Genomic DNA, 26,780 nt, shown 5'->3' with positions numbered 1-26,780 from the left:
TCCCCATCCGAGCAAATAAAACTAAATATGATAAATAAAACACCTTAACCCTTTCCTAGCCTCATTTACGTAGCAAATGGTGGTTTACGGCGTTAGCGTAAGCGGCCTTCTTCGATTCCTCATCTTCGTTGCTGTCTGCCTTTCATGTTGGCAACATCGCCCTCCTTCATCACAGATTCTGACGGATCGCAGATTTCGGTACAACACGGCAACAGATCATGTGGGAAACACCGAATGGTTTGTTTTGCATTTCTTTTTGTGAAGCTGATACACCGTGAACACAAAATAATGTATAGAATAATTATCATTTATTGTGCTATCATAGGTTTTCGCTCTGCCAACAGACACAAATATGAATGGGATTAGAGGATTTGTTCTATATATTTTACGAGCGATAATTTATACATGTGTCCAGTCCTATATCCAATGCGTGATATGTTTTTTATTATAAAAGAGTACTCACTCTGCCCATTTCGAGCTTGGCTGCTCCCCTCCTTTGCTTAGCCTGGGGTGGTGGGGTGGTCTCATCAGTGCCAGTCATGGTCCTCTTTCTTGATATCTCGTGACATTTAGGTGGCGTGTATGCTAGGTACCGCATCTGCTTTCAGCAGCAATTTCTTAGCAAAACCTGATTTCATTTGTCCATTGTTCGAATAGCTTTCAGGTGTAAAATGCGCACCACACAAAACCGTGCCGGTGTTGTGCCGAAAAATGTCCCCCCACAACAGGTGTTGTGCCGAAAAATGTCCCCACCCCCACGTGAAATGTCCCCCCTGACGGTAGTGCTTATTTATGAGGCTTTATTGAGGTGAAAACGTCTATGTTTTCATGGACGCATTACAGAAGGGATTTACGACTGTAAAATCAGTCTTAAATAAATACATTACACAAAATACTATTAATGTATTTTGGTAACAAATCAAATCGTGGACTGGGCCAGATTACCATCTTTGAACAGAAATTTATTCGTCAACATGTTTTCACGACCATATCCCGATGACAATCACACAGGTATGACATTTATTAGTTCAAGCAGAGCAAAATAATACATATTCGAAGTACAAGATTCATTAGTTCAAGCAGAGTAAAATAATACATATTCAAAATACAATATTTATTAGTTCAAGCAGAGTAAAATAATACATATTCACAGTAAAAGAAAGTCGTTTCCGTGTCCATTGATTGGTAAGAAAAAGCTGTTTGTACGAGTGACGTGTGGGCGCTTCCATCAGGGGGGACATTTCACGCGGGGCGGCTATTTTTCGGCACAAAGCCGGCGGCTGGGTCTCCAAAATTAGCCCTCTTTGCACGGACAAACTTTATTCATTGTCTGCGTAGTCCAGCTCTTTTTCTCGCGTTCGGGAACTGATGGGTACAACATTGCGACAAATGGCTATTTATACACCACATAGCATGACAGATTTGAACCATTTTAGCGATTTTTTGATAAAACACGAACGCAACTCTCTCGTCGATAAACAATGATGGCACCTGCCTCGACCTTTTGTTTCCTGGCTGTAACTTTTAAAGCCCCATTCGGCTGTTTCTCGAATACTTTCGGAAATGTTTGTCATTTTCGATCTATTTTCGATAATTGCTTGTGAATGTGATTTATTTTTTTGTTAACTTTATTAATATTTGTTATCTTGTCACATAATGGTTCTATTGATATCTCACAGCCCCTTAGTATTATAATTCTCTTTAAGAATTACTTGTCTTTAAGATCGAGGATCTCTTTAATTTAATTTTAAAAATTCATTTAATTTGATTGTTTCATTCAAATGCAAATGCAAAAGCAAAGGCAAAGACAATGATAAGCGAAATGGAAAAGGCATGGAAAAAATTGCCATTGTTGTTTTGTTTTTGTTTTTCACTGACAAAAAGTAAAAGTCAATAACAAAAATTGCCCTTGTCTCTTTCATTTGTGTTTCTCAAAGAAAAAAAAGTAAAAGATAATTTTTAAAAAATACTTTTATTGTTTTTTTATCCATTCATTTATTTCTGATAATATTTATTTATCCATTCATTCATTTATTTATATAATCATTCATATATTTCTAAATTTTGGCACTCCATTCCATACATACAGACCCTCATTGGAAGCTATAAGGTTGTTTTTGCTAAAGAAGGGCCAACTGGATATTAATGTAATTTTCCTGTTTGGATGGACATATTTTAGCATCGGTGTTAAGAATTCTTCAACTCGTTTAATAATTTAGCCCTTTAATTGACTACTTTCTATTTATAACCGCGCTTTTATTTTGGAAACTGTGCTCATACATTATTTTCCGGTTCTGCGTTTCCGGTTCATACGTCGGTTCCGAGTGATGCAGAAGTCAATGACGATGTGAGTATGCCTTGTAAAATGAATTAAAGGCGCTGCACATAGATCGTGAACAGTCCTCACAATGCTAGGTGGAGGAATGGTAGTTTACAAGTGTTTTGTGTTTTTTTCGATCGTTGACACTAGTTGTTGTCAGCTTGTTTTTAGCAGCTACTACTGTTAGCCTCATAACATAATTAATGTGAGCAGTAAATTTAATATTGGGAAGAGCGATCATGTAGCTTACATATGTTCACTATAATTGGTTAATTGTTCAAATTATGTGGTTTATAGTGCTGCAGCTATTGAATATTTGCGTAATCGATTAATCAAATAGATCAAATAATCGAGTAATCAGATTAGGAACATTTAAAGGGATCCACAGATAGAAACACTTGTAGTTCTTAAAAGAAAAACATTATTATGAGTTAAAATAATTCGATATTGAAACCCCGCTTGATGTTTTCGTTTCTAAACAATTTAGTAAAATTAGTTTAACTAGTAGGTCGCCATTATTGTTGATGTCGCAAGCCGGTGACATCACATGGTTACGCTGTCGGGCTACCATAATATGACTCTAGCGACATAAACATGTCATCTGTTCAACCCATTCAATTTGAACCCAAGAGGAACATTAATGAGCATGACAGCACTGTCGATATTTCACAAAACGAGCAGCAAAAGCAAAATGAACAGGAAACACGGGATGAGACGAGATGAGAGTAGGAAAAAAAAATGTGCCAAAATGTGCTACACTGGCGAAACGTGTACAAGAAGCGAATTTGACACCCATAGTAAAGTGGTACCTCTACAGTTAATTCGTTCCAGGACCTTGTTTGTAAGTCGAATTGGTCGTATGTCGAGCAGGAGTTTCCTATAGAAATACATTATAATTCCATTAATTCATTCCACAGCCCAAAAACCTACATTAAATCCTTAATAAATACTTACATTAAGTACTTTTACAAATGGCAATTACAATAGCAAGACAAATACATTAGAAATAAAAATCGGAATAATATAATAATAATAATAATTCCTGTAATAATGTAACAGATCGGGAACTAATGTGGCAGACGTTTTTTGCTTTACCTGATGTGAGAGAGCTTGAGTTTACTTTCCTTTTTAATGTTTTCTTGAGAACACTGTCAACTCCGGAAGGCGTTTTGTGTTTGGATAAGTTGTGAAATAAATGATAAAAAAGTGACTTTCTTTGGCGATGTTACCACAATAATAATTGTCACCTTAACTTATAAAGACTGGCGAACCGTGGTCAGAGGAGGACTGTGGAGATGTATTGTTGAGCCAGTTCACGGATGCGCACCCCACGCTCATATGTCTCTATAATTTGCATCTTCATTTAGAAGGTATGCGTCACCTTTTTCCTTGTTTCGCCAACTGTATCAACCTTTTTGAAACCTGTGTTGATCTCTCACACAAGAAAATCATCCGCGCGTTCGTCTGAGGTGCTGTCATGTCGTCGTATTTCGAGCATGTCGTTGGATGTATAGAAACAAATGGCGAGTCAAATTTTACGTCGGATGTCGAAAAGATCGTGTGTCGAAGCCATCGTATGTCGACGTACCACTGTACTACCGTGCGCTTTCAACTTGTTTAGTTTAGATGCATACAGACAACACATTAAAGATGCCTTAAGAAAATACTTAAACGTAGTAATATCAAAGAAAAGTGGTTTAAATATGCTAACTGCTAAATGCTGACTAATGTGGTCAACAGATCAACAATCTGCTTTAAAGCTACCACAAGAAAACACAATGCTTAAAAGTATGAGACACATGCAAAAAGTACTGAGGCAATGAAAAGGTAATAAAAGACTCAATAAAAACACAAATAGTAAGTACTTGCCGCTTTTAAACGATGTGCGCATGTGTTGGGCGTCTTGCCACGTAGAAGGAATTGCAGTAATCTGGTAGTGTTAGTCTAGTGACAGTGACAAACTATGCCATCACCCCGAGCGCCCATTGTGCGCATAAAACATGGCACCCCTCTGTAAGTCACAACATGTACTAAATATTATAGATTTTTAAATCAATGGCAATATTTTATGTGTTTCTAATAACATCTTTTAGTAAAAGAGAACAATTGTGGCTTATTAGAGCTCATACAGCAAGTCTTTAAGTCCGAGGTTCCCTTTAAGATGTTAAGACGTTGCAGAATCAATTTTAGGAGATTTAAAACAGGCTTGCTGAGATTGCACTTTTAAAAGAGCATTAAATGTGAATACAAAGTAAAATTCCAGAGTGATTTTTTTCAAACTATGCAGAATTGGACTTTCATTTCACAAGAGCAATAAATGCATTTAAAATCAAATTAAAATACCTGGCCTTGAAAATTTAATAAATGAGGAGCGAAGAGCAACAGAAGAATAATTGGCTAACTTGCTTAGGGAAAGTCCGCTAGCGTAAATGCTATAAAATGTGAACTTTTTTTTTTTAAACTATATTCTTAAATCATCCAAGCAAAAAAAAAACAAAAAAAAAACCTGCTAAATATACCTCCAAAGTAAATCACGAATTTATAAACAATCAAATTTATTGATTGAATTTATTTATGTATTAATTTAAAACAATCAATTTAAACCTTAATAGGGAGAAGTTTGATCCTGCCACATTAGATGAGATATGTCATATTCATTGTTGCCACTAGCTGGCAGTGTATCCACCCAAATTAATAAAACTCATGCGAACACTTTTAAAACAAACCATTACAACGCCACTCTAATTAAATGAATCCTCAAATCAGCAAAATTTGATTGAAAGCTTTTTTCTAATCGAATAACTCGGGTTAATCAGTCGTTGCAGCACTATGTTTTAATAACGGAAACGCATTAAGAGGGCTATGAATGTTGACTTAATATCTATGTTGTTCACCTTAAAGTAAATGTGTGTACACTGTACATGTATGCACACTTGCATGTGAGCCATTAAAAAAGTGGAGTTCATTTGAAGACTCCTGTGCACCTCGCCGGAGCCCTGAATCTTCTACAACCAGCTTCTTTTGTTTCATTATTGCACAATTTGTGTAACTCTAAAAACTCGTTTTTACTTCTAAAATATAAATGTTTGTCTGCTATATCAGTGGTGTCAAACCTGTGACCTGCGACCCACGTAGCGGGCCAATTCAACCTGCATGATTGTTCTGCCTGTGAGGCACGTTGTAGCTCATTCATACATTCAAAATCACGTACTTTTATATTAACATTGACGCCTTAAAACCGTAAATTTGTGGACTAATACACTTGGCTGATTCTTGTGTCCGCAGTCACATTTATCTTCATTCACTCCCTCCCTGTCAAAATAGAATTGACGTCTAGCACCGTCAATGACAGGCAATGAATTAACAAAGAAGTGACCCAAAAATTACCCGAAAGCGACAGGAAGTGACCCGAAATCAACAGGAAGTAAGCTGGAAATTAGGGGTGTGACAAAATATCGAAACAGTGATGTATCATGATACTTGATACCCTTGATACATGATACTAGTCCCAAAAGGTTATCGATATGCTCCTGCCAATAATAGAAATATTATTTTAAAAAGGTGTCAATGTCTGAAAAAAATAAAATAAAAAGGAACAAACAAGTTGCTACCAAAATCCTTCACTATAATAGTGTCTCAGTTAACTTTAAGGCTGCAATGATGGTGCTCGACGCCCAATCCATTTAGGCTAGGTTCATACTACAGGTCTTAATGCACAAATCCGATTTTTTTGCCATACCTGTTTTTTGGCGTGACGGTTCAGACTGCCTTTGTCCATTGAGACCGTTCAAGTATCACGCATGCGCACTAATTCGCAGTCCGAGATGCGCTCAGCAAAGAGACCCGCATGCGCAGAAGCATCAAAACAAATTACACATGCTCGCTGTATGTCATTCCAGGCTGATCATATTTTGATTTCCAAAAAGAGAACACAAATAACAGACATTAATAATCTCTGTTTAGTCTTATTATATTCAAAGTTTATATGGACTGATAGAACGCTGATAGAATAACTCGAGTTAATCAGTCGTTGCAGCACTATGTTTTAACTGCAGTCTTGAAACAAATCTGAATAAGGAAAAACACTGCAATAAAATAATGCAAACTGGTTAAACTTGAGAGTACGTTACTCCTCAAGTTCAGCATTCGCTTCAATGGTATCTGGCGCCATCTAGCATCGTGAATGGGTATAATGTCTAGACCCCGAATATAAGACGACTCCCACTTTTTCAGTCTCATTTCAATGCAAAAAACACCGTCTTATATTCGGGCCAATACGGTAATTTTCAGGTTACGACACGCCTAAACGAGAACATATTGCCTCTTGTTAAGAAAGATATTCAGGTTACGAGAGGCAAAAATACAATGGAATACTGTAAAAGATACATATGCACTTTCTGTTTTTAAAAGTCACGCCATAAATCCTGCTGCCCTATTGGTCATAATCTCCCCTATTATGCTTCCACATAGGCCTAAGTAGAGGTACCACTGTATTCAACTAATGGCAGACCCATATAACCATGGATATTTAAAAGAAAATTATCAATTGTTGTACAAACTTTTTCAAGCCACTCTACATCTTGGAAGGACTTCAAGGCAAACTTCTCTCATGACTTTGTAAGCCACGCTTATATTATGCAGGTTATGTAATGGACTTCTGCGTTCCAAAGGCTGACATAAATCAGACATGTTTTTCATGGTTGCCAAGGCTATGTTGTAAGCCTGCACGAAGAGTAAGATAAACTGGAATAGCTACCATAAATCACATTGAACACACCTTTTCAAACAAGAAATGATTGTCAAGAAGAACCTTTTCTTTTGGAAAACGCTCCTCAACACAAGCTACTAACTAAAAATGCAAGTTTTACATTATGCTTTAATAAAATGATTGTACCTACTACCTACACTTAATTGTAACTCTAAATGGTTACCTCTAATAGCAGTGGTGGGAAGTAATTAAGTACAAATACTATACTTTGTGACTGTAGTTAAGTGGATTTCTCTGCACTTCACCTAAATAATTTTATTTCTGACCGCTTTGTATTTAATCCCTCCACTTGAAAACATATTGTTTCTATTTCCTACATTTTAAAAAAGAACTGTTGTGTTTGACGGAACAATATGTCTATATGCTGCCATAGCAGATTCATGGCGCATTAAGCCCCTGAACTATTTTTAATTTGTCCGTTTTACCCATGGGACCCCCATTTGCAGACGTTGCGCGGTAAAACGGAGGTAATTAATTATTTTTATCTTTCAAAATGTCATTTTCAGCTTAGAGTCTTTAATTGATGTCTAATATTTTGTTTTAAAAAAAAGACTTTGAAAAATTATTCACTCGCATATTTTAAACTATTAAACAAATTACGTTACAATGGGAAAAAATGGTGTCTGTAAAAAATTCACGTTTATCTACCTCATAACTATCGCTTAATTGTATTTTTTGTGTTACTGTCACATTTTCTCCGATATGTTAGATGATAAATAATTAATGCAAACAAAGACAAATTGAAAAAAAAAAACGTTAAAAGGGTAAATATATGAAAAAGAAAATCTCGACCACTCCTTGATGTCTGCGATTTCTGCATCGCGACCTTGTTATATTTCCATGTTTCACCTTTAAAATCCCCCCAAAATCCAGCTGTGGCCATTCACACCTGTGTCTTGACACTCAGTGATCCTTGTTACATGGAGTTTTTGGATCGAAACAAGGTAAGTACTCACTAATATGTCGTTAAAGTCATGGCGTCTTTAATTCTGCACTTGCTCTCACCTCCAGATAGGGTTTCGCTGTTTAATATATATATTTTTTTTTTTAATGCCCTCCTGTTCAAAATGTTTCTTTCCCCAGAAAATTGAAATTTTAAGCTTTTCAATGATGTATCACACGTGCATATCGGACAATTTTGAAATTTGGCCAAATTGGGGTCTCAGAGCGGAACTTCAAGGCACCTGAGTGTTTTCCGCCATTTATATATGATAATGATATTCTGTATCAGAATCAGGGAGCCAAGATACACCCAAACATTACATTTTTTTCTCAAGAGAACTGTTTGATCCTTTTTTGCTCTAATAACTATCGAAATTCATCATTATCATTCATCATTTTTAAAAAATGTCATTATAATCAGACAAGTATAATATAATTAAATGCATTTTAGTTATTAGCTCATTTAGCATATTTTATTTGTCATTATCCGTCGTTGCAAAACGACAACAACTTGTTTTTATTGCATCGAAAGCAGTAGCCGATGTTAGCCAAAAATTTACTTAAAAATAATATTCCCCAAGTAAAAGTAAAAGTAGTCATCCCAAAAATTTACTCGAGTACAAGGTGTATTCGGTAAAAACAACATTGGGAGTAAGGGCTTACATTGTCTGAGATTTTTCTAAAACTACGGTGTGTTTTTTTGCTCAGCACAATATCTATAATATGAACTGTTATTATTTTTATAACCTATTATATGACCATATGAGGCAAAAAAATGCAAAAAAAGTCATCAAATTTAGACTAGAAACCTCTACTGCAGACATGTCCAAAGTCCGGCCCGGGGTCTAAATGCGGCCCGTGGACAAATTTCATCCGGCCCCCAGCCTCTGTCCTAAAATTAATAACTTCTGGCCCACACACCGACTTGATAAATTGGTCAGCAGTACTGCTACCAGCATATGAAGTAGCTTACACACTAAATGTTGCCCCTCATTTACCCACTAAAAGGCAGTAGCACTCTAATCAACATTGTCCCGTGTGACCCGTTACTCCCAATTTTCTAAAATGGCGACAATCAACTGTGACGGCCGACGCTTCAAGGATAGGTGGAAATTGGACAATTTCTTCTCTAAAATACGCAACAACTGTGTCTGCCTTATTTGCACAGAGACAGTCGCTGCTTTTAATAGTTCACTGTGAGGCGATATTGCCAAACAAGACACGCTGACATGTACGACAAGATTACAGGGTAAATACGTAGCGATAAATTGAAGCAACTTGAAGCTAGTTTAATTTCACAGCAGCAGTATTTCGCAAGAGCCCGAGATTCAAAAGAGTACGCCACAAAGGCAAGTTGCGAGATTGTTGAAATTATTAATTTAAAAAAAATAATAAAGCAAATGTGACACACAGAATGGCTTGCTAAAATTTGCTTAAATATATTGTTCTACGTAAAGGACGTCAGTCAAGGTCGGCCCCCCACATTTTTACCACACCAAATCTGGCCCCCTTTGCAAAAAGTTTGGACACCCCTGCTCTTCAGAAATGAAAATCACCTGTCTAAAGTGCACGTGTGCCCTCTAGTTGAGAAAAAGTATATTTCCTACCATGAAATTAACATGATGATATTCCTGGTTTTTCATGGTCTATCGGTACCAAAATAAAAACTTCAAAATCTGCGCTTTTGAGTAATGACTAGAGCTGGGAATCTTTGGGCACCTAACGATTCGATTACGATTACGATTCAGAGACTCCGATTCGATTATAAAACGATTATTGATGCACCCCCCTCCTTTTTTTTTTTCTCTTTTTTTTTTTTTTTTTTTTTTTTTTTTTTTTAATGTTTTGTACATTAGTTCCAAAATTGTTCAAAAATACTCTCAGGCTAAACCATACTACTATTTCAGTATCAAGTTAACATATAGCAGTAAACAAATATACAAAAATAATAGTAAATAAAAAACTCCAGTTCCCATTCTGTATCAACAGCTTTAAACTACATTCAATTAATTTAATGTTGTGAATCAACCGTTAAATTTGTAAAAATTGCTCCCGTTATTCCATAATTTCCCTTTTGTCTACTTTCAACATGTGAAAGTTTTTAAACTATTTTAAAGATAGATTCAAGTCAATATTTTACCGATTTAGGAGTATTTTAGATAAAAAGTTAATTAGGTTTGCTTGGAAGGTTCGCTACAACAGCCTTGCAGGGAAGTGTACTGGTTTAAGATGGCGGCCGTTTATAACGTCTGCATCTAGCTTTTTGTAGATGTGCTGCTAACACTACCAAATCTATATTGCATCTAGTCCTATATAAATGATATCCACCGTAACATTATATGGATGTACAGCTTTTCGGCAGCAGTCAGGTATGTTGTTGTGTTTTTTTATCTCGTTGCATGAGTTGAGCTAGAGCCGTGAGTTGAACATTGGCATTACCCGAGGGGCCGGGTAATGGGAAGCATGATGTTTAGCTACTCTCGCTCCGTTCCGTCCCAAAGACGGCGCGGCGCGCTGAGTGTTGTGTACGTCCACTTTACTTGCATATTTCAATAATCGGAATTTGGATGTTTGTGAATCGTTCTCGAATCTTCCACGGCCGAATCGCGAATAATCCAAGAATCGGAAATTTTGCACACCTCTAGTAATGACGTCTCGATTTCAAATACTTTAATTTTCATGCCACTTTAAAAGGATCCACGAGACTTATAGGACCTAATAAGCCACAATTGTTCTTTTCTACTAAAATATATGATAAAAAAATATATATATATTTCCATTGATTTGAAAATCAATAATATTTAGTATAGTGATGTCCCCGGTCTGATTATGTAATCGGAAATCGGGCCAATTACGCCATTTTTTAGAGGATCGGAATTGGGTGAAAAGGATCTGGTTTTTAATTTTAAAAATATTTATATTTTTATTTTTTAAGGGGTAAAAATTAACAAAATAATGCAGAAATACATGGGCATTGCCAAGAGACAAAAATATTTTATACTCCGCAACACTACCGATAAAAAAGGAAGTACTGTAAGTACAGTACTGTTACATGTTTGGAACTTTGGTCAAATTAAAAAAAAAAAAAAAACTTTTTTGGGGGGGGTATTGGATCGGGACTCGATATCGGCAGAGTTTCAATATTAGGTGACTCGGACTCGGGTGCAAAAATATGCAATCGGAACATCCCTAATTTAGTACATATTTTGCCCTATGGAGGACAACATGTTTTACGCTCGCAATGCATGCTGGGGGTGATGACATGGATTGGTTGCTACTGGGAGAATAGCTGTGATCGATACCAGCGAAGCTATTTTGGAATAGAATAGAATAGAATAGAATAGAATAGAATAGAATAGAATAGAATAGAATAGAATAGAATAGAATAGAATAGAATAGAATAGGATACAATAGAATAGCCCTTTATTGTCATTATAGAGTACAATGAAATTGTAAAGCATCTCCCTTTACAGTGCAGGACAAGTAAAAATCTCAAAAGTGACTTGCAAGAATAAAAGTATAAAATGTAATAAATATAAAATGAGCATGAGGTAGTCCTATCTTCAGGCAGTGCAAATAATTGAAGTAGCAGCAGTTGACAGTGAAGGCATTGAATAGTGCACGTAAATACTGGAAGGATTGCACATAGAATATGGGTGAATAGAGGTTAAGTAGCCGCAGTTGACAGTGAGGCATTGAATATTGCATGCAGTAAGTATTGCACATAGTATATTGCATGTAAATGAATATTTGACTTTGGGTGATGCGGTGTTACATATGGCTGTTCAGGGTGGAGATGGTTTTAGCAAAGAAACTGTTCCTCAGTCTGTTTGTTCTTGCTTTTAAACACCTATAGCGTCTCCCAGAGGGGAGCAGATCAAACAGCTGGAAACCAGGATGTGAGCTGTCCTTGAAGATGTTTAGAGCTCTGCTGAGGCACCGGGAGGAGTAGATGTCCATCAGGTAGGGGAGAGGACAGCCAATGATCCTCTGCGCTGCCTTGACTATCTCTGAAGCTTCTCCGTCTGCAGCAGTGCAGCTCCCGTACCAGGTAGAAATGCAGTATGTTAGCAGGCTCTCAATGGATGAGTGGTAGAAGGCCAGCAGCTTGTTCTTCCTGAGGACTCGCATGAAGTGCAGACGCTGCTGAGCTTTCTTTGTGATAGCTGTTATGTTTGCTGTCCATGAGAGGTCATCCGAGATCTGGACTCCCAAGAACCCGAAGGTGTGTACCCTCTCCACACACTCGCCGATGGTATACAGGGGCGGAGGGGCAGTACTGTTCCTCCTGAAGTCCATGATGACCTCTTTGTTTTTGGGGGTGTTCAGGGCCAAGTTCTTGTCTGAGCACCAGGCTGAGAGTTTTGGGACTTCCTCTCTGTAGGGTGCCTCATCTTCCTGTGAGATTAATCCAACCCAGGGGTTCCCAAACTATTCAACATCGGGCCACTGTGGGTGCTGGATTTCTTTCCAACAAAGCTGGATGACACATGTGTACCAATCTGGTGTTTTACAAGTGCAATCAGTTGATTGTAGTCAGGTGCTGCTTGTTTTAGCCGAAACCTCATTGGTTAAAGGGTCTGTGCTCGATCAGTAGGGACAAAAAGCAGGACACACAGGGGTCCTTGAGGACCGGTTTGGGAACCACTGGTCCAACCACGGTAAAGTCATCAGCAAACTTGGCGATGGTGTTGCTCCTGTGGATTGGACTGCAGTCGTGCTCCCTGTGATGAGCCGGTGCTCAGTGTGCGGGTGGAAGAATAGTGGGGGTTAAGTCTCACAGTCTGGGGTCTGTTGGACAAGAAGTCCAAGAAGAAGTATGACGACCAGTAGGGATGGGAATCGAAATCCGATTCCAATTCGGAACCGGTTCCTAGTGTTTCGAGGCCTCGACATCACAATGAAAAAGCCTTAACGATCCCTTTAACAAGTCCTGAAGACGCATATTGCGTCGTGACTGTCTTGTTGTCCAAACACATCAAACTCGCATGGCGCCAAGAACCACCCGCTCAAAAGTTTGGCTACACTTCACCAGGAAAGAGGGTGAAAATGAAAGGTTATGATGGTTTAGCACGAGCATTGCCGCCGTAAACATAACAATGACAGCACGTAGGTTCAAACGCTCGAAAGTGTGTCTTCACTTCACGAGGAAAAATTACAACAAAACGACTTGCAATCATTGCAAGGTGGAGATAACTGCATCGGGAGGGAAGGTGGAGATAACTGCATTGGGAGCGAAGACAGCTATACATCAAGCTAAACTCCGAAATCACGATACAGAAGACGTTGGTATAATTTGCTGACTTTATTCAACCATCACTTGAAGAGTGAAACTAAAAAAGGAAATGAAACAAATCAATTTCGGCCCCAATAACAAACAGGTTTGCATCAACGTAAATCAGCGATGATTAGCTTCTAATTCAGTAATAACAAAACAGTTAGCATGCGTTCGCTAGCATTAGCACATCGTTCAAACCACTACACAACTGGATTTAAGTGTCCGATCGCGAGTGGCAACACACAACAACAACACAAAAGATGATACATACAGGCGTTGCCTCTGTAGATATTTTACAAGCATTAATAAAGAACGTAGGGTCGTAGCAGTGCTTCCCTCTCTCACTAACTCGCTTGGATGCTTCTTCTTCTTCGCGTGTAAGCGCGCTCTTCTTCACGTGAGCGCGTTCTTCTTCGCGTGAGGAAGCGCAAGGGCGCCCCCACTTGAGCGTGAAAGCACCATAAAAACTAAAAGGCATGCATTTCAATATACTGTACTGGTAAATAATACTTTAACTGGGGTCCCCAAACTACGGCCCGCGGGCCGAAACCAACATTTGGTCCGGCCCCCTGAACAATACCAGAGAGCATTTTGAATTTTTTTTTTTTTTTTTCCTCTCAATAGTGTTAATTATTTTCTGGCCTTTTTGCTGTGAAGAACTCAGAGAGGGTTATTTGGTTATTATCTATTTGATTAATATTGTTATTATTATTAATTATTATTATATTATTTTTATTTTATTTACTTTTGTTCCGTGAAATATCCAGAAAGGGTTATTTGATTGTGGCTTTCTGAAAAACAATAATTTTTTACATTTAGGCACTCCTGCAATCGTCACACTTTTTTGGTTACAATCTGACCCCGGCCCCTCATCAGAGAAGGGAAAAGTTATGCGGCCCTCACTGGAAAAGGTTTGGGGACCACTGCAAGTTTAACACATATTGCTAACGGCAGACCAACGACCTATATGCCAATATATACCAATATTTTTTATTTCTATTAGAAAAATGTTTCAGTAAACTGTTACACATTCTTGTGCATTTGCCACTTATTGCCACAGTTAATATTGAGGCTTTGGGCCTCTTTTGACCTTGTTGGGAGTTTTTAAGGTTGTGACTTCTGATTAAACAAACTCAATGCCAATCAAAACGTTTGTTCTTTTTCCCCAAATTAGAATCGATAAGAGAATCGATAAAGAATCGAATCGTTAAGCAATATCAATAATGGAATCGGAATCATAAAAATCCTATCAATTCCCATCCCTAACGACCAGCATGATTTTGTCACATTCTGAAGCTAAGGGTGACGCCCCCCAGAAAATACGGTCATCACCTAAACTTGAATAATTTATGAAATAATTCATCAATTCCTTTTATTTTTCAGATTTACCAAGAAGAATTAATGCTCTACCAAATTTGACCTTCGAGATGCCATGGACTACTGAGGAAAAGACATTTATAGTTGAGGTAAATTTTGGCCTGAGGTCTATCCACGCAGCTCAAATGCAATTGAAAACACGGTTCGGATGTCTTGAATTTCCCTGTCCACTCAATGATATACCGATGGTTCAACAAGTTCAGAACCCATGGGACTGTGCATAACCTCAATGGTTAAGACACCAACGCACACTCTGGACGACAGAAATCATTAAGGACACCACATAATGTTGCTACAGTCAGAGACTCTGTTGTCCACAGTCTAAGCAAGTCTGTGCATTGGCAAAGTCAGGAGCTTGGAATCAACCGAGTGTCTATGTGGAGAATTTTGATTTCCGATCTCCAACTGTATCCATACAGGATGCAGATTAAACAAAAGCTTACACCTGACGGCATGAGGAAGCGATTATTTTGTGCCAGTGGGGTTGCGACATGATTGACGCTGTGCCAGACATCCTTGACAATGTCTGGTTTTCATATGAGGAACATTTTCTGTTGTCAGGTCACTTGAACTCTAAGAACAACATCTGGGGTAGCACACCCCCTGAGTAATAATAATAATAATAATACATTTCATTTCTAGAGCGCTTTTAAATCCACACAAACACGCTTCACAAGAGAGATCGAATCACAGTAACAACAAAACAATAATAAAAAAATTAAAAGCACGATAAAGAGATGTATAGATAGAACAGGGATTTGGATTTATGGGGGCTGAATATGACAAATTGTGTGCGGTCGGACAGGTAGGAAGTGAACCAGGAAAGGGGTGTGTGGGTGATACCAAGGGAGGAGAGCCGGTGGAGACAGAAATGGTGTCGAAGACAGCAGTGAGATTGAGAAGGACAATGATTGATAGTAGACCAGAGTCAGATGCTGTGACGAGGTCGTTTGTAAGTACTGTACTTAAGTACTTTGTGAGTACTGTCTGCAAATGCCATTACACTCTATGAAGTGCACTGCCTGGGTTGCCATCTCCAAACATGGTATCATTGTATCATTCTGGTTTGAGGACGAAAACGGGCGGTCTGTGACAATCAACACTGAGCGATATACGTTTCCAGGTGCTTGGCAAGTTCTGGACAGCACTTGGTCAACAAAGAGAGATAGTCAGGGTCCTCCAGATATTCCAGCAAGATGGTGCCACCCACCACACCGCAAACGAATCATTGCATGGCTACAGCAGTGTTTCCCTGACCGACTGATCAGCCACAGGTGTGTCCCGGTGTGGTCGCTGCAGTCACCGGGCTTGAACCCACCGGATTTTTATCGGGGGGGATACTTTAACGACAGGGTGTATGACAACAACCCTCAGACTATCCCTGACACTAAAGGCAGTAATCACAGCAACAATAAGAGCGATCCTAACGGAGGAATGCGGAGGAGTGTCATTGAAAACGTTGCCCACCGGTTCTAAATGTGCCTGGTGCGCAGAATAAGAGTAGCGTTTCTTCTTCACAAATCTACTCGAGTAAAAGTACAAAGTATGTAGTAAAGTAAAACTACTCAAGTAAATGTAACTACCCACCTCTGCTCATGTCATGAAGAAGAGTGGGCATACTGGGATACTTCCTTTTGATAGAGTTACAATTTTATAGCGCCTTTCCAACTTTCAAGGCACTCAAAGCGCTTTGATACATTAGCCTCATTTAAGTACTGATGACGCAGCATCAGGCGCAACATAGGGTTCAGTATCTCGCTCAAGAATACTTAAACGAGGTTACCAGGGTGGGGAATTTAACTCAAAACCACTGGGTTGGTGAAACAACTACTTTACCACTGAGGCACACCACTCACATTTGATTGATTTGCTAAAAGAGTTTGGGCATTCAAAAATGATGAAAACTCTCAATGGCCACTTCAGTGTATATCAAAGGCATTATTTTTGCTTTTCTCCAGTATTATACATCAGAAAAACATAACTTTTTTCTATTTATTAAAAAAAAAAAAAAAAAAAAAAAAGGATTCCTTCTGTTGGTACAGTGCTGGCCGAAAGAATTGGCACCCCTGCAGTTCTGTCAGATAAACCTCAATTTCTCCCAAAAAATGATTGCACTTACAAATGCTTTGGTAGTAATATCGTCATTTATTTTGGTTTGCTTGCAATGAAAAAACACAAAATAGAATAGAAAAAAAAAAAAAAAAACATTATCATTTTACACAAAACGTTTTACATTTTACACAAAATGGGCCGGACAAAAGTATTGGCACCCTTTGAAAAATCATGTGATGCTTCTCTAATTTGTGTAATTAACAGTACCTGTTACTCATATGTGGCACATAACAGGTGGGGGCAATAACTAAATCACAGATGCAGCCAGTTAAAATGGATTAAAGTTGACTCAACCTCTGTCCTGTGTCCTTTTGTGTACCACACTGAGCATGGAGAAAAGAAAGAAGACCAAAGAACTGTCAGAGGACTTGAGAAGCAAAATTGTGAGAAAAGCATGGGCCATCTCAAGGCTACAAGTCCATCTCCAAAGACCTTCAATGTTCTTGTGTCTACTGTGCACAGTGTCATCAATACTCTAAGTGTAAAGCCCATGGCACTATGTCTAACCTCCCTAGATGTGGACGGACAAGAAAATTTGATGAGAGATTTCAACGAAAGATTGTGCAGATGGTGGATAAAGAACCTCAACTAACATCCAAACAAGTTTAAGCTGTCCTGCAGTCCAAGTGTGCAACAGTGTGAACCGTACTATCCGTCGGCGTCTAAATGAAAAGGGACTCTAAGGTAGGATACCCAGGAAGACCCCACTTCTGATCCAGAGACATAAAAAAGCCAGGCTGGAGTTTGCCAAAACTTACCTGAGAAAGCCAAAAACGTTTTGGAAGAATGTTCTCTGGTCAGATGAGACAAAAGTAGAGGTTTTTGGAAAAAGGCACCAGCATAGAGTTTACAGGGAAAAAATGTGGCCTTCAAAAAAAAAAAAAAAACACGGTCCCCACAGTCAAACATGGCGGAGCTTCCCTGATGTTTTGGGGTTGCTTTGCTGCCTCTGGCACTGGACTGCTTGACCGTGTGCATGGCATTATGAAATATGAAGACGACCAACAAATTTTGCAACATAATGTAGGGCCCAGTCTGGGAAAGCTGGGTCTCCTTCAGAGGTCATGGGTCTTCAAGCAGGACAATGATCCAAAACACAATTCAAAAAGCACTAAAAAAAATGTTTGAGTGAAAGCACTGGAGACTTCTAAAGTGGGCAGCAATGAGTCCAGACCTGAATACTATAGAACACCTGTAGAGAGATCTAAAAATGGCAGTTTGGAGAAGGCACCCTTCAAATCTCAGAAACCTGGAGAAATTGACCAAAGAAGAATGGTCTAAAATTCCAGCAGAGCATTGTAAGAAACTCACCAATAGATACCAGAAGCGGTTATTCCCAGTTTTGTCTAAAGGTTGTGCCACCAAGTATTTGGCAGGCTGAGGATGCTCATACTTTTATCCGGCCCATTTGTGGAGTTTTGTGTAAAATGATAATGACATAATGTTTTTTTTCATTCTCTTTTGTGTTTTTTCATTGCAAGCAAAATAAATGAAGATATTACTACCAAAGCATTTGTAATTGCAATCATTTTCAGGGAGAAATTGAGCATTATCTGACAGAATTGCAGAGGTGCCAATACTTTTGGCCAGCACTGTATGCACATGATATAGATGTTGCCTTTCTCTTTAGGTAGGACACTTTAGTTTGATTTTTTTTTACCCCCCCCCCTAACTTTTAAATTTACCAACTTACAGATAGAATAACTTTTGCCACCTCTATCTAAGTGTAGAGAGGAACAATTGTTTCAGAATACTCAGATATGACCTAAGAAATTAGATTAGGGTGCAGTATTTTTAATCATGAACAAACAACCTTTACTGTGTGAGTTTAAGATAAAGGCATCATCGGGCTGACAGAACCATACTGTTTCTCGTGTATAATGAACAGCTTGTCATTCGACCTCACTGTTGACTTTGTTCCTTTTCAGTGTAATGGCTTGCATTGTTGCACAGTGACCTATCGCCCAGGCATGCGCTCCACCCACACTGAACAGTTCAAATGCAATAAATGAGGCGGCGAAAATGTGAATTTAATTCACAAGCTCACGTCTGGACACATTGGATCTGCCTGGGGAATATCGGTGGAGCTTTGTTTGCTTCTACCTGTCACTTGCTTTTTTTCGTGCGCATTTCATTGAACAAAGCTGCAGTGGTTTCCAACAGGTGGACAAACAGGTAACGTGAGGATCTATAGCCTACTAAAAAGTCAAAGCAGTGTAGAAGTTGACAGTAATATTGCGCCCGATTACCTTGTATTCTCTTAAATGTATATATAGGAGAAGTTATTGAAGTGAGTCGATCTTTGTTATGTGTTATACTGTAGTTCACTTCATTTGTTTGCTGACTAAAATAGGTTTATCTGGCACACCTGGCAGTAACTCTTAGTTTTACTGGCATAATCTCGCTTTTTGAAACCAAACAACTAGGAACAGCAGTGCTTGAGAACAATGAATTATGACAATAGAACATTGTATTTGAAAAGTAAACTATTTCAATTCTTGATGAGGACTTCCTTTTTTGATCACCAAATGGATGAAGTGAAATATGACAGGGTTTCATAATTTTGTAAACTGCATGGAACAAGAAGATTGCTTTTACGTATTTGAAACAAGAAATGGCACTATGAGATGGGAAACTGACAAAATACACAACTCAATCAGGAAAACAAATTACAGTTCTCAGGGCTGACCCTGAGCATAGGCAAGCTAGGCGGTTGCCTAGATCACCATCAAGTTGAGGGGGCGCCAAATTGCTTAGGGGGTGGCTACCCTGTAAAAACAAACACTCTTGCCACCATTCTTCAAACGTTTTCTAACATACCAGATACGAGTGCATCAGACTGGAGACTTTCACAGCCCAAAATCCATAAAATGTGATATGACAGGCCATCGCCATTGAGTTTTGTGGCCATTGTAGTCTGCATTGCACCACTTTCTGAAGCCCTAACGTGATCCATCTATCTTCTTCAATGTGTGTGTATATATATATATATATATAATATATATACAGTGCTGGCCAAAAGTATTGGCACTCCTGAAATTCTGCCAGATAATGCTCAATTTCTCCCAGAAAATAATTGCAACCACAAATGCTTTGGTAGTAATGTCTTCATTTATTTTGTTGCAATGAAAAAACACAAAAGATAATGGGGGGGGGGGAATCATGACCATTTTACACAAAACTCCAAAAATGGGCCAGACAAAAGAATTGGCACCCTCAGCCTAATACTTGGTAGCACTACCTTTAGACAAAATAACTGCGAACAATGGCTTCCGTTATCCATCAATGAGTTTCTCTGCTGGAAATTTAGTCCATTCTTCTTTGGCCAACTGCTCCAGGTCTCTGAGATTTGAAGGGTGCCTTCTCCAAACAGCCACAAGTATTCTATAGGATTCAGGTCTGGACTCATTGCTGGCCACTTTGGAAGTCTCAATTGCTTTCTCTCAAAACATTTTCTAGTTTTGCTTTTTGAAGTGTGCAATGGGTCACTGTCCTGCTGACCCATGACCTCTGCGGAGACCCAGCTTTCTCACACTAGGCCTGCAAAGTTTGTTGTTAGTCAACAGACTTCATAATGCCATGCACACGGACAAGCAGTCCAGTGCCAGAGGTAGCAACACAACCCCAAAACATCAGGGAAGCTCCGCCATGTTTGACTGTGGGGACCGTAATCTTTCCTTTTAAGGCCTTGTTTTTTTCTGTAAACTCTATGTTGATGCGTTTTCACAAAAAGCTCAACTTTTGTCTCATCTGACCAAAGAACCAAAAGACCAAAACATTTTTGGCTTTCTCAGGTAAGTTTTGGCAAACTCTAGCCCGGCTTTTTTATGTCTCTGGGTCAGAAGTGGGGTCTTCCTGGGTATCCTCCCATGGAGTCCCTTTTCATTCAGACGTCAACGGATAGTACAGGTTGACACTGTTGCACCCTCGGACTGCAGGACCGCTTGAACTTGTTTGGATTTTAGTCGAGGTTCTTTATCTACTATCCGCACAATCTTTCATTGAAATCTCTCGTGAATTTTTCTTTTCCGTCCACATCTAGGGAGGTTAGCCACAGTGCCTTGGGTTGTACACTTATTGATGACACTGCGCACGGTAGACACAGGAACATTCAGTCTTTGGAGATGGACTTGTAGCCTTGAGATTGCCCATGTTTCCTCACAATTTTGCTTCTCAAGTCTCAGACAGTTCTTTGGTCTTCTTTTCTGCACGCTCAATGTGGTACACACAAGGACACAGGACAGAGGTTGAGTCAACTTTAATCCATGTCAACTGGCTGTAAGTGTGATTTAGTCATTGCCACCACCTGTTATGTGCCACAGGTAAGTAACAGGTAATGTTTATTACACAAAATAGAGAAGCATCTCATGATTTTTGAAAGGGTGCCTATACTTTTGTCCGGCCAATTTTGTGTAAAATGAGGATGATTTAATTTTTTTTCCATTCTCTTTTGTGTTTTTTCATTGCAAGCAAAATACATGAAGATATTACTACCAAAGCATTTGTAATTGCAATCATTTTCTAGGAGAAATTAAGCATTATCTGACAGAAATGCAGGGGTGACAATACTTTTGGCCAGCACTGTATACGTATATATGGTATATGTATTTGAAACAAAAAACGGCCACAGAAAATGTGAATGTGGCAAATTCCACAAACCATTAGCCGCTTTCACACATACCTGAACACCATTCAAATCCTGGGATTTACACAGGTAGCACTTATGTGTGAAAGCAATTTCCTGGGTCGACTAACATGGAGATTATGCAAACATTTACCGGGTCGCGTCCTAGTATAATGTCCGAGACTTACCCGGGATGCGGCATGTGTGAAAACAGGCGTTTATTCCCGGGTCGCAGCGCGAAGGCTGATGACATAAATATCATGGCAGTTCGATCGTCATTTCCTCTTTCTTCGCAGTAAGACAAAAAGCGGAGAACAAACATCACAATTATATACATGGCAAACTGGAAATAGCTAAATTAAACTGGAAACATAATGAAATTAACTTGTTACTGGATCGTACAGCCGAGGAGGAGAATCCATTGTCCATCTTTGGAAATGTGTAGTTTATTTTGTTTCCGATGTCGACCAAAAATGACATATTGTCGCGCCAGCCACCCTCCCGAACAGAAAGTGACGAGTCGCCAACACAGGACAAGTCTGTGAAAGTGTCTAACCAGGGTTATTCCTGGGACCTCTCTCCCTGTGTGAAAGCCATGGCACGGGTAAATGCTGCGTCACCTTGCACGAGAATTTAGCAGGATATAAGTCTGAAAGGGGCTATTATAGTAGCAAACCATAGTCTTCCACTTGTACCGCTGGCCGTTTAAGGGCCGTAGAAAGTTTTACATTTCCTAATCTATATAAAATGTCTTGAAAGTCATTGAAATTAATCTTGCAAAACTTAAATTCCCTCAATTTTTAATTGTGTTTTTATTGCATGAAACTGCTTAGAAATTTTGACTTTGTCAAAGTTTATTTACATAATTGGCTGTGAAATTCTGTTCTAAGTGTTTTTAAAAAGGTCTTAGACCCTGTCTATGCAACCTACTGTACACACAACACACAAAACTTAAATTCCCTCAATTTTTAATTGTGCTTTATTGCATGACAACCTACTGTACACACAAATCAAGTCAAATTAATGTTGAATTCATGTCATGGAAAGAAACTCTAGTTTGGGTGCAAAATCAAAGTGTCGCTGTATTATGTGCGAAAACGTGTTTAGGTATGAACATACTATTGTTCATTGCAGAAAAATACTTCTCCATCAACATGGCCGCGCTCAGCACCTCGAACACAACTTTTGCTCTGGAGCTGCTACGCAGCCTGAGCCAGGCAAACCAAAGTGGAAACATCTTCGTCTCCCCATTCAGCATCAGCTCAGCCTTAGCTATGGTCTACCTGGGAGCCAAAGGAGACACTGCTACACAGATGGCACAGGTAAAAAGCATTTCTTTGATTAGCAATTTTGAAAAACGTCATGTCCAGGAAATTATGCTTAATACTGTATATACAGCAAAAAATACTATGAAAATAACCACCTAATGTAGGGGTATATGTTTTTTATAATGTACAAATATTTTTAAACAGCTCTGCCCACATTTTTTGTATGCGGTTGTCCATTACAGTCAATATCTTTTTTAAATAACACATTCAAAGTAGAGTTGTCCCAATCACACATTTTTGCACCGGTGGTCATTCCGAGTTGCACGTTTCACTTGCAAAGCTGAAATGGGTGCATGTTCAACATTTCGGAAATAGAATATGTCCACTGCGGTTGGTTCATGTTTAGTGACAGGAAGCGTCAACCTCGAAAGTCCATCAGCATTGCAATGCAAATCAGATTTACCATACTTGATGTCGTATGAGTGAGCTGGTAACAACAAAGCCCACCTCTGAAGACGTGCAGCAGCCAGTGAAGGGATTCCTGCATGAGGTCCCATAATCGTTGTCAGTGGTCTGTGATCCGTTAACAGAGTAACATACCTGTCAAGTTGTACGGTTTCGGCGTAATTTGTACAAGTGAGCACTGATTTTTAAATGTGTACGCCGTACGTTCAAAATCTGTACGTTTTTCGTGCATTACGTTTTTTTTCCCTCCGTTCAGATCTTGTCACCGTTTCGGCAACGAGACAATGTGTGTAACTATGCATTATGTTGATTGAATGACGCGGGAAAAGTCAGAGGCATAGAGATAGAAGAGTGTTTGTTGTGACGCTGTAGCAAACTCGATGCTAGGCTAGGTGGCTACAATATTCCCTGGCTATAGCCGACAGCCTACAATCTACGCCTAGATATCACATGCATATAGAACTACATGCGAAATGACAGACTCGGCGGCGTTGGTAAACAGCCGCCATTTTAAAACAGGAGACTTCTAAGGGAACTAATGCAAAAACGGGAGTGATTTTAACAACTTTAACGGTTGATTCACAACATCAAATGACTTCCAAACAAAGCAAAGGTTACTTATGTTTTGGTTTTGTTTTTTTTTTAAATGAAAAAAAAACATGAAAGGTAACACCAGTTACTTTGCCAAGTAACTAATTATTCTTACATCAAGGTAACTGAGTTACTGAGTTACTAACTCAATAACTTTTTGGGAGGAGTTTGTTACTGTAATTAATTACTTTTTAAAAGTAAGATTAACAACGCTGGTCATAAAGATGAAGTCTGCAGAATGAAAAGTGACAAAAGAGGAGATTTTATTCTGCCAATTTGTTGCCGAACACAATTTGCAGAATAAAACTATTGCTGATCACTTCTCAGAATTAGCAAAAGAAATGTTCCCTGACTCAAAGATTCCATCGGTAAGTTAATTTGATCAATTGACCTTTTTAATTTACAATTGGACACAATAACGTACCTTCAAGTCAAACTGAATTGCGAGCTGAAGTGCCATGAAGTGCAGCCATCAAAAGACATGATAGAAACTGCCAAAATTGCTGCATACTGTACAATTATAACAAAAGTCACTGTTAAATTTTAGTAATCATGATGTAGCTGAAGATATAGATTGTTCTTTGATTGCACCAGGTTATATGTTACAATATTACCAATAAATTCGTATTATTTTAAAAATTGAGTTTTATTTATGTTTCATATTGCATGTTATAGACGACGTTGTAAGATTAGTCACCAATTTGTAAGGGCATACGTCACTATTTGTACGATTGCCAACGGCCTGATGGCCTTGGGTTGACAGGTATGGAGTAAACTTCCTTCCATAAAAATATTGGTGGAACTTCCTCACACGAAAAAAAAAGCTCAATGTTTCTTGTTTCAATTGAGCATAGTTTGACTCTGCTTTGTTAAGTGTTCTCAATGCAAAAGCAATTAAGAAGTGATGCCAAATTGGGAATCCGTCCATAATAGTTTAGTAGACCTAAAAAAGATCTAAGCTGACTCACATTTTCTGGGGTGGGTGCATCCACAATTGCCTTTGTCTTTGATGGACCCATCTGTTGCCCTTTTTTGTCAATCACATGCCCGAGATACTCTACAGATGGTCTCAAAAATTATCATTTTTCCTTGCGCACTGGAAGACCATACTGCCTTAGTCTTATTAAGACAGCATCCAGGTTGCAAAGATGCTCCTCGTCGTTGGCACCGGTGCAGAGCATGTCATCCAAGTAACATTGCACTCCTGGCAGTCCTTGTGCGTGTTAATTGTCAGCCACTCCCGTGATTCTTTGTCCACGTGCATTCCAGTCTTGCAAACATAGTACATTTTATTGTTTCTTTTGATGATAACCTTGTAAATTTTATTTTGTTGCTTTGTAGCTCTGAAATTTAACAAAATCAGTTCTTCTAAAACTGCTCTTGCCCGATTTCCAATCACGTGATCAGATCGGAGACATGCCTAATCGTTATGCCCCTCGATTATTTCGTTGCTTTTAGCCTTTAACTCAATCACTGTCATTGACAACGATAGACATTATATTTATTTGAAAGGGAAGGATGGCATTGAGTGATCATGTTTCACTGCCATTGACAGAGATGGACGTCAATGGCAGCCAATGAGTTAATGCTTGAAAATAAAAATGAATAAATAAATACATTTTACCTGATCACATTACGTGATCGGGCCTGATATCCGATCACGTGATCGGACTTGGGACATCATTAATTCATACTCATGCAATCTAGTTTTATCTTCAGTTTCTCACTGTGCTAATGATATCAAGGCTGACCTTCTCGCTTATTCAATGTCAAGTCAATGTGTAAAATCTTTCCCTAGGCCCTGTCATTCAGATCTGGTGAATCCGTCCATGCAGACTTCCAAAGCCTCAATGCAGACATCAATTCGCCCTCTGCATCGTACACCCTGAAACTGGCTAATCGCCTTTATGGAGAAATGACTTTCCATTTTCTTTCTGTGAGTTTTCAGAGGTGCTCTGGGTGTAATCAAATTGAAAAAGATATTCACTAAATATGTGAGCTGTTATTTGTTTGCAGGATTTTCTTGCTACCACACAAAAGTATTATAAGGCAGATCTGAAGACTGTTGACTTCATTGGGTCTCCAGACTCTTGCAGAGTTGAGATTAACAGCTGGGTGGAGCAGCAGACTGAGAGTAACACATTTGAACAATTGATACTTGATACTCCCACACTCACTCATTAATTTTATATTTATGTTTTGTTGTTGTTATTGTTGTGTTTCCTTTCAGATAAGATTAAAGATCTTCTGAAGCCAGGAACAGTCAGCACTACAACAAGATTGGCTCTGGTCAATGCCATCTACTTCAAAGGCAACTGGAAGCACCGCTTCGATCCAGCAAACACCAAAGAAATGCCGTTTAAAGTCAACAAGGTGAAAACTTATTTCTATTAGACCATAGACCAGGGGTCCTCAAATACAAATCTTGAAGGTCCACAATTATTTTCTTCATACAAGCATGGGTCCATTTTTAGTGTCGGTCAAGTACAGGTAAAGGTGGTTTTCTTTTGACCAAACAAAAATACAATGCACATTCTGATTAAGTAAAAATAAATTTACAAAAATTTTCTTGACTTAAAATAAAAATACAAAAACAACATGCAAACACAATGTTTACACATGTACGCTAAATAATTGACAAGATCTGTCATTAAGGTGCAAACAATAACTATTGACAGTACATTTTGTAACTGTAAAACACTGCTCAATGAGAGAAACGGCATTTGGGGGTCACAAAGCTGTTTCCTCACATCATCAGCCAGTACTTCACTGTGTCTTGTGGTTGAAGAATCGGAGAGTGAGGTTTGTTTGATTTTTGTTTTCATTTCCTCCTTTTCTTTTCCTTCAAATATTGCTGCCATCACTTCAGTCATACACTCTTTTATTATTTCTCCATCAGAGAACGGCATCTTATGTTTGGCCAACACCCACGACACTCTGAGTGAGCACTTAATTGCAATTTGTTGTTGTGTCATAGATTTAACAAAACCCTTGCTTGACTCTTGATATGACTGCTTCAGCCTGTTCATTGCTTG

At 38.7% G+C, this 26,780-nt stretch overlaps 1 protein-coding gene across 6 annotated transcripts in view; it reads left to right on the top strand.

Moving 5' to 3' along the window:
• The first annotated feature begins 2,295 nt into the window (after nucleotides 1-2,295).
• Nucleotides 2,296-26,780, top strand: part of LOC130919257 (leukocyte elastase inhibitor-like) — a 30,237-nt gene continuing 5,752 nt past the window's right edge. Inside the window, exons 1-8 of one of the 6 annotated variants that reach the window (XM_057841816.1) lie at nucleotides 2,366-8,032; nucleotides 11,887-11,993; nucleotides 12,065-12,255; nucleotides 14,692-14,774; nucleotides 22,556-22,743; nucleotides 25,544-25,681; nucleotides 25,762-25,879; nucleotides 25,976-26,118. In XM_057841816.1, coding sequence (XP_057697799.1) covers nucleotides 22,576-22,743; nucleotides 25,544-25,681; nucleotides 25,762-25,879; nucleotides 25,976-26,118 — 567 coding nt within the window. In that variant the 5' untranslated portion in view covers nucleotides 2,366-8,032; nucleotides 11,887-11,993; nucleotides 12,065-12,255; nucleotides 14,692-14,774; nucleotides 22,556-22,575. The other 5 variants (XM_057841813.1, XM_057841814.1, XM_057841812.1 and 2 more) reach the window with 5 other exon arrangements.

This window comes from Corythoichthys intestinalis, chromosome 7 (assembly GCF_030265065.1).
Source record: "Corythoichthys intestinalis isolate RoL2023-P3 chromosome 7, ASM3026506v1, whole genome shotgun sequence".
In the NCBI taxonomy this organism is placed as follows: Eukaryota; Metazoa; Chordata; class Actinopteri; order Syngnathiformes; family Syngnathidae; genus Corythoichthys; species Corythoichthys intestinalis.
The sequence above is the reverse complement of the archived record's forward strand: the minus strand, read 5'-3'. Positions and strand labels throughout refer to the sequence as shown.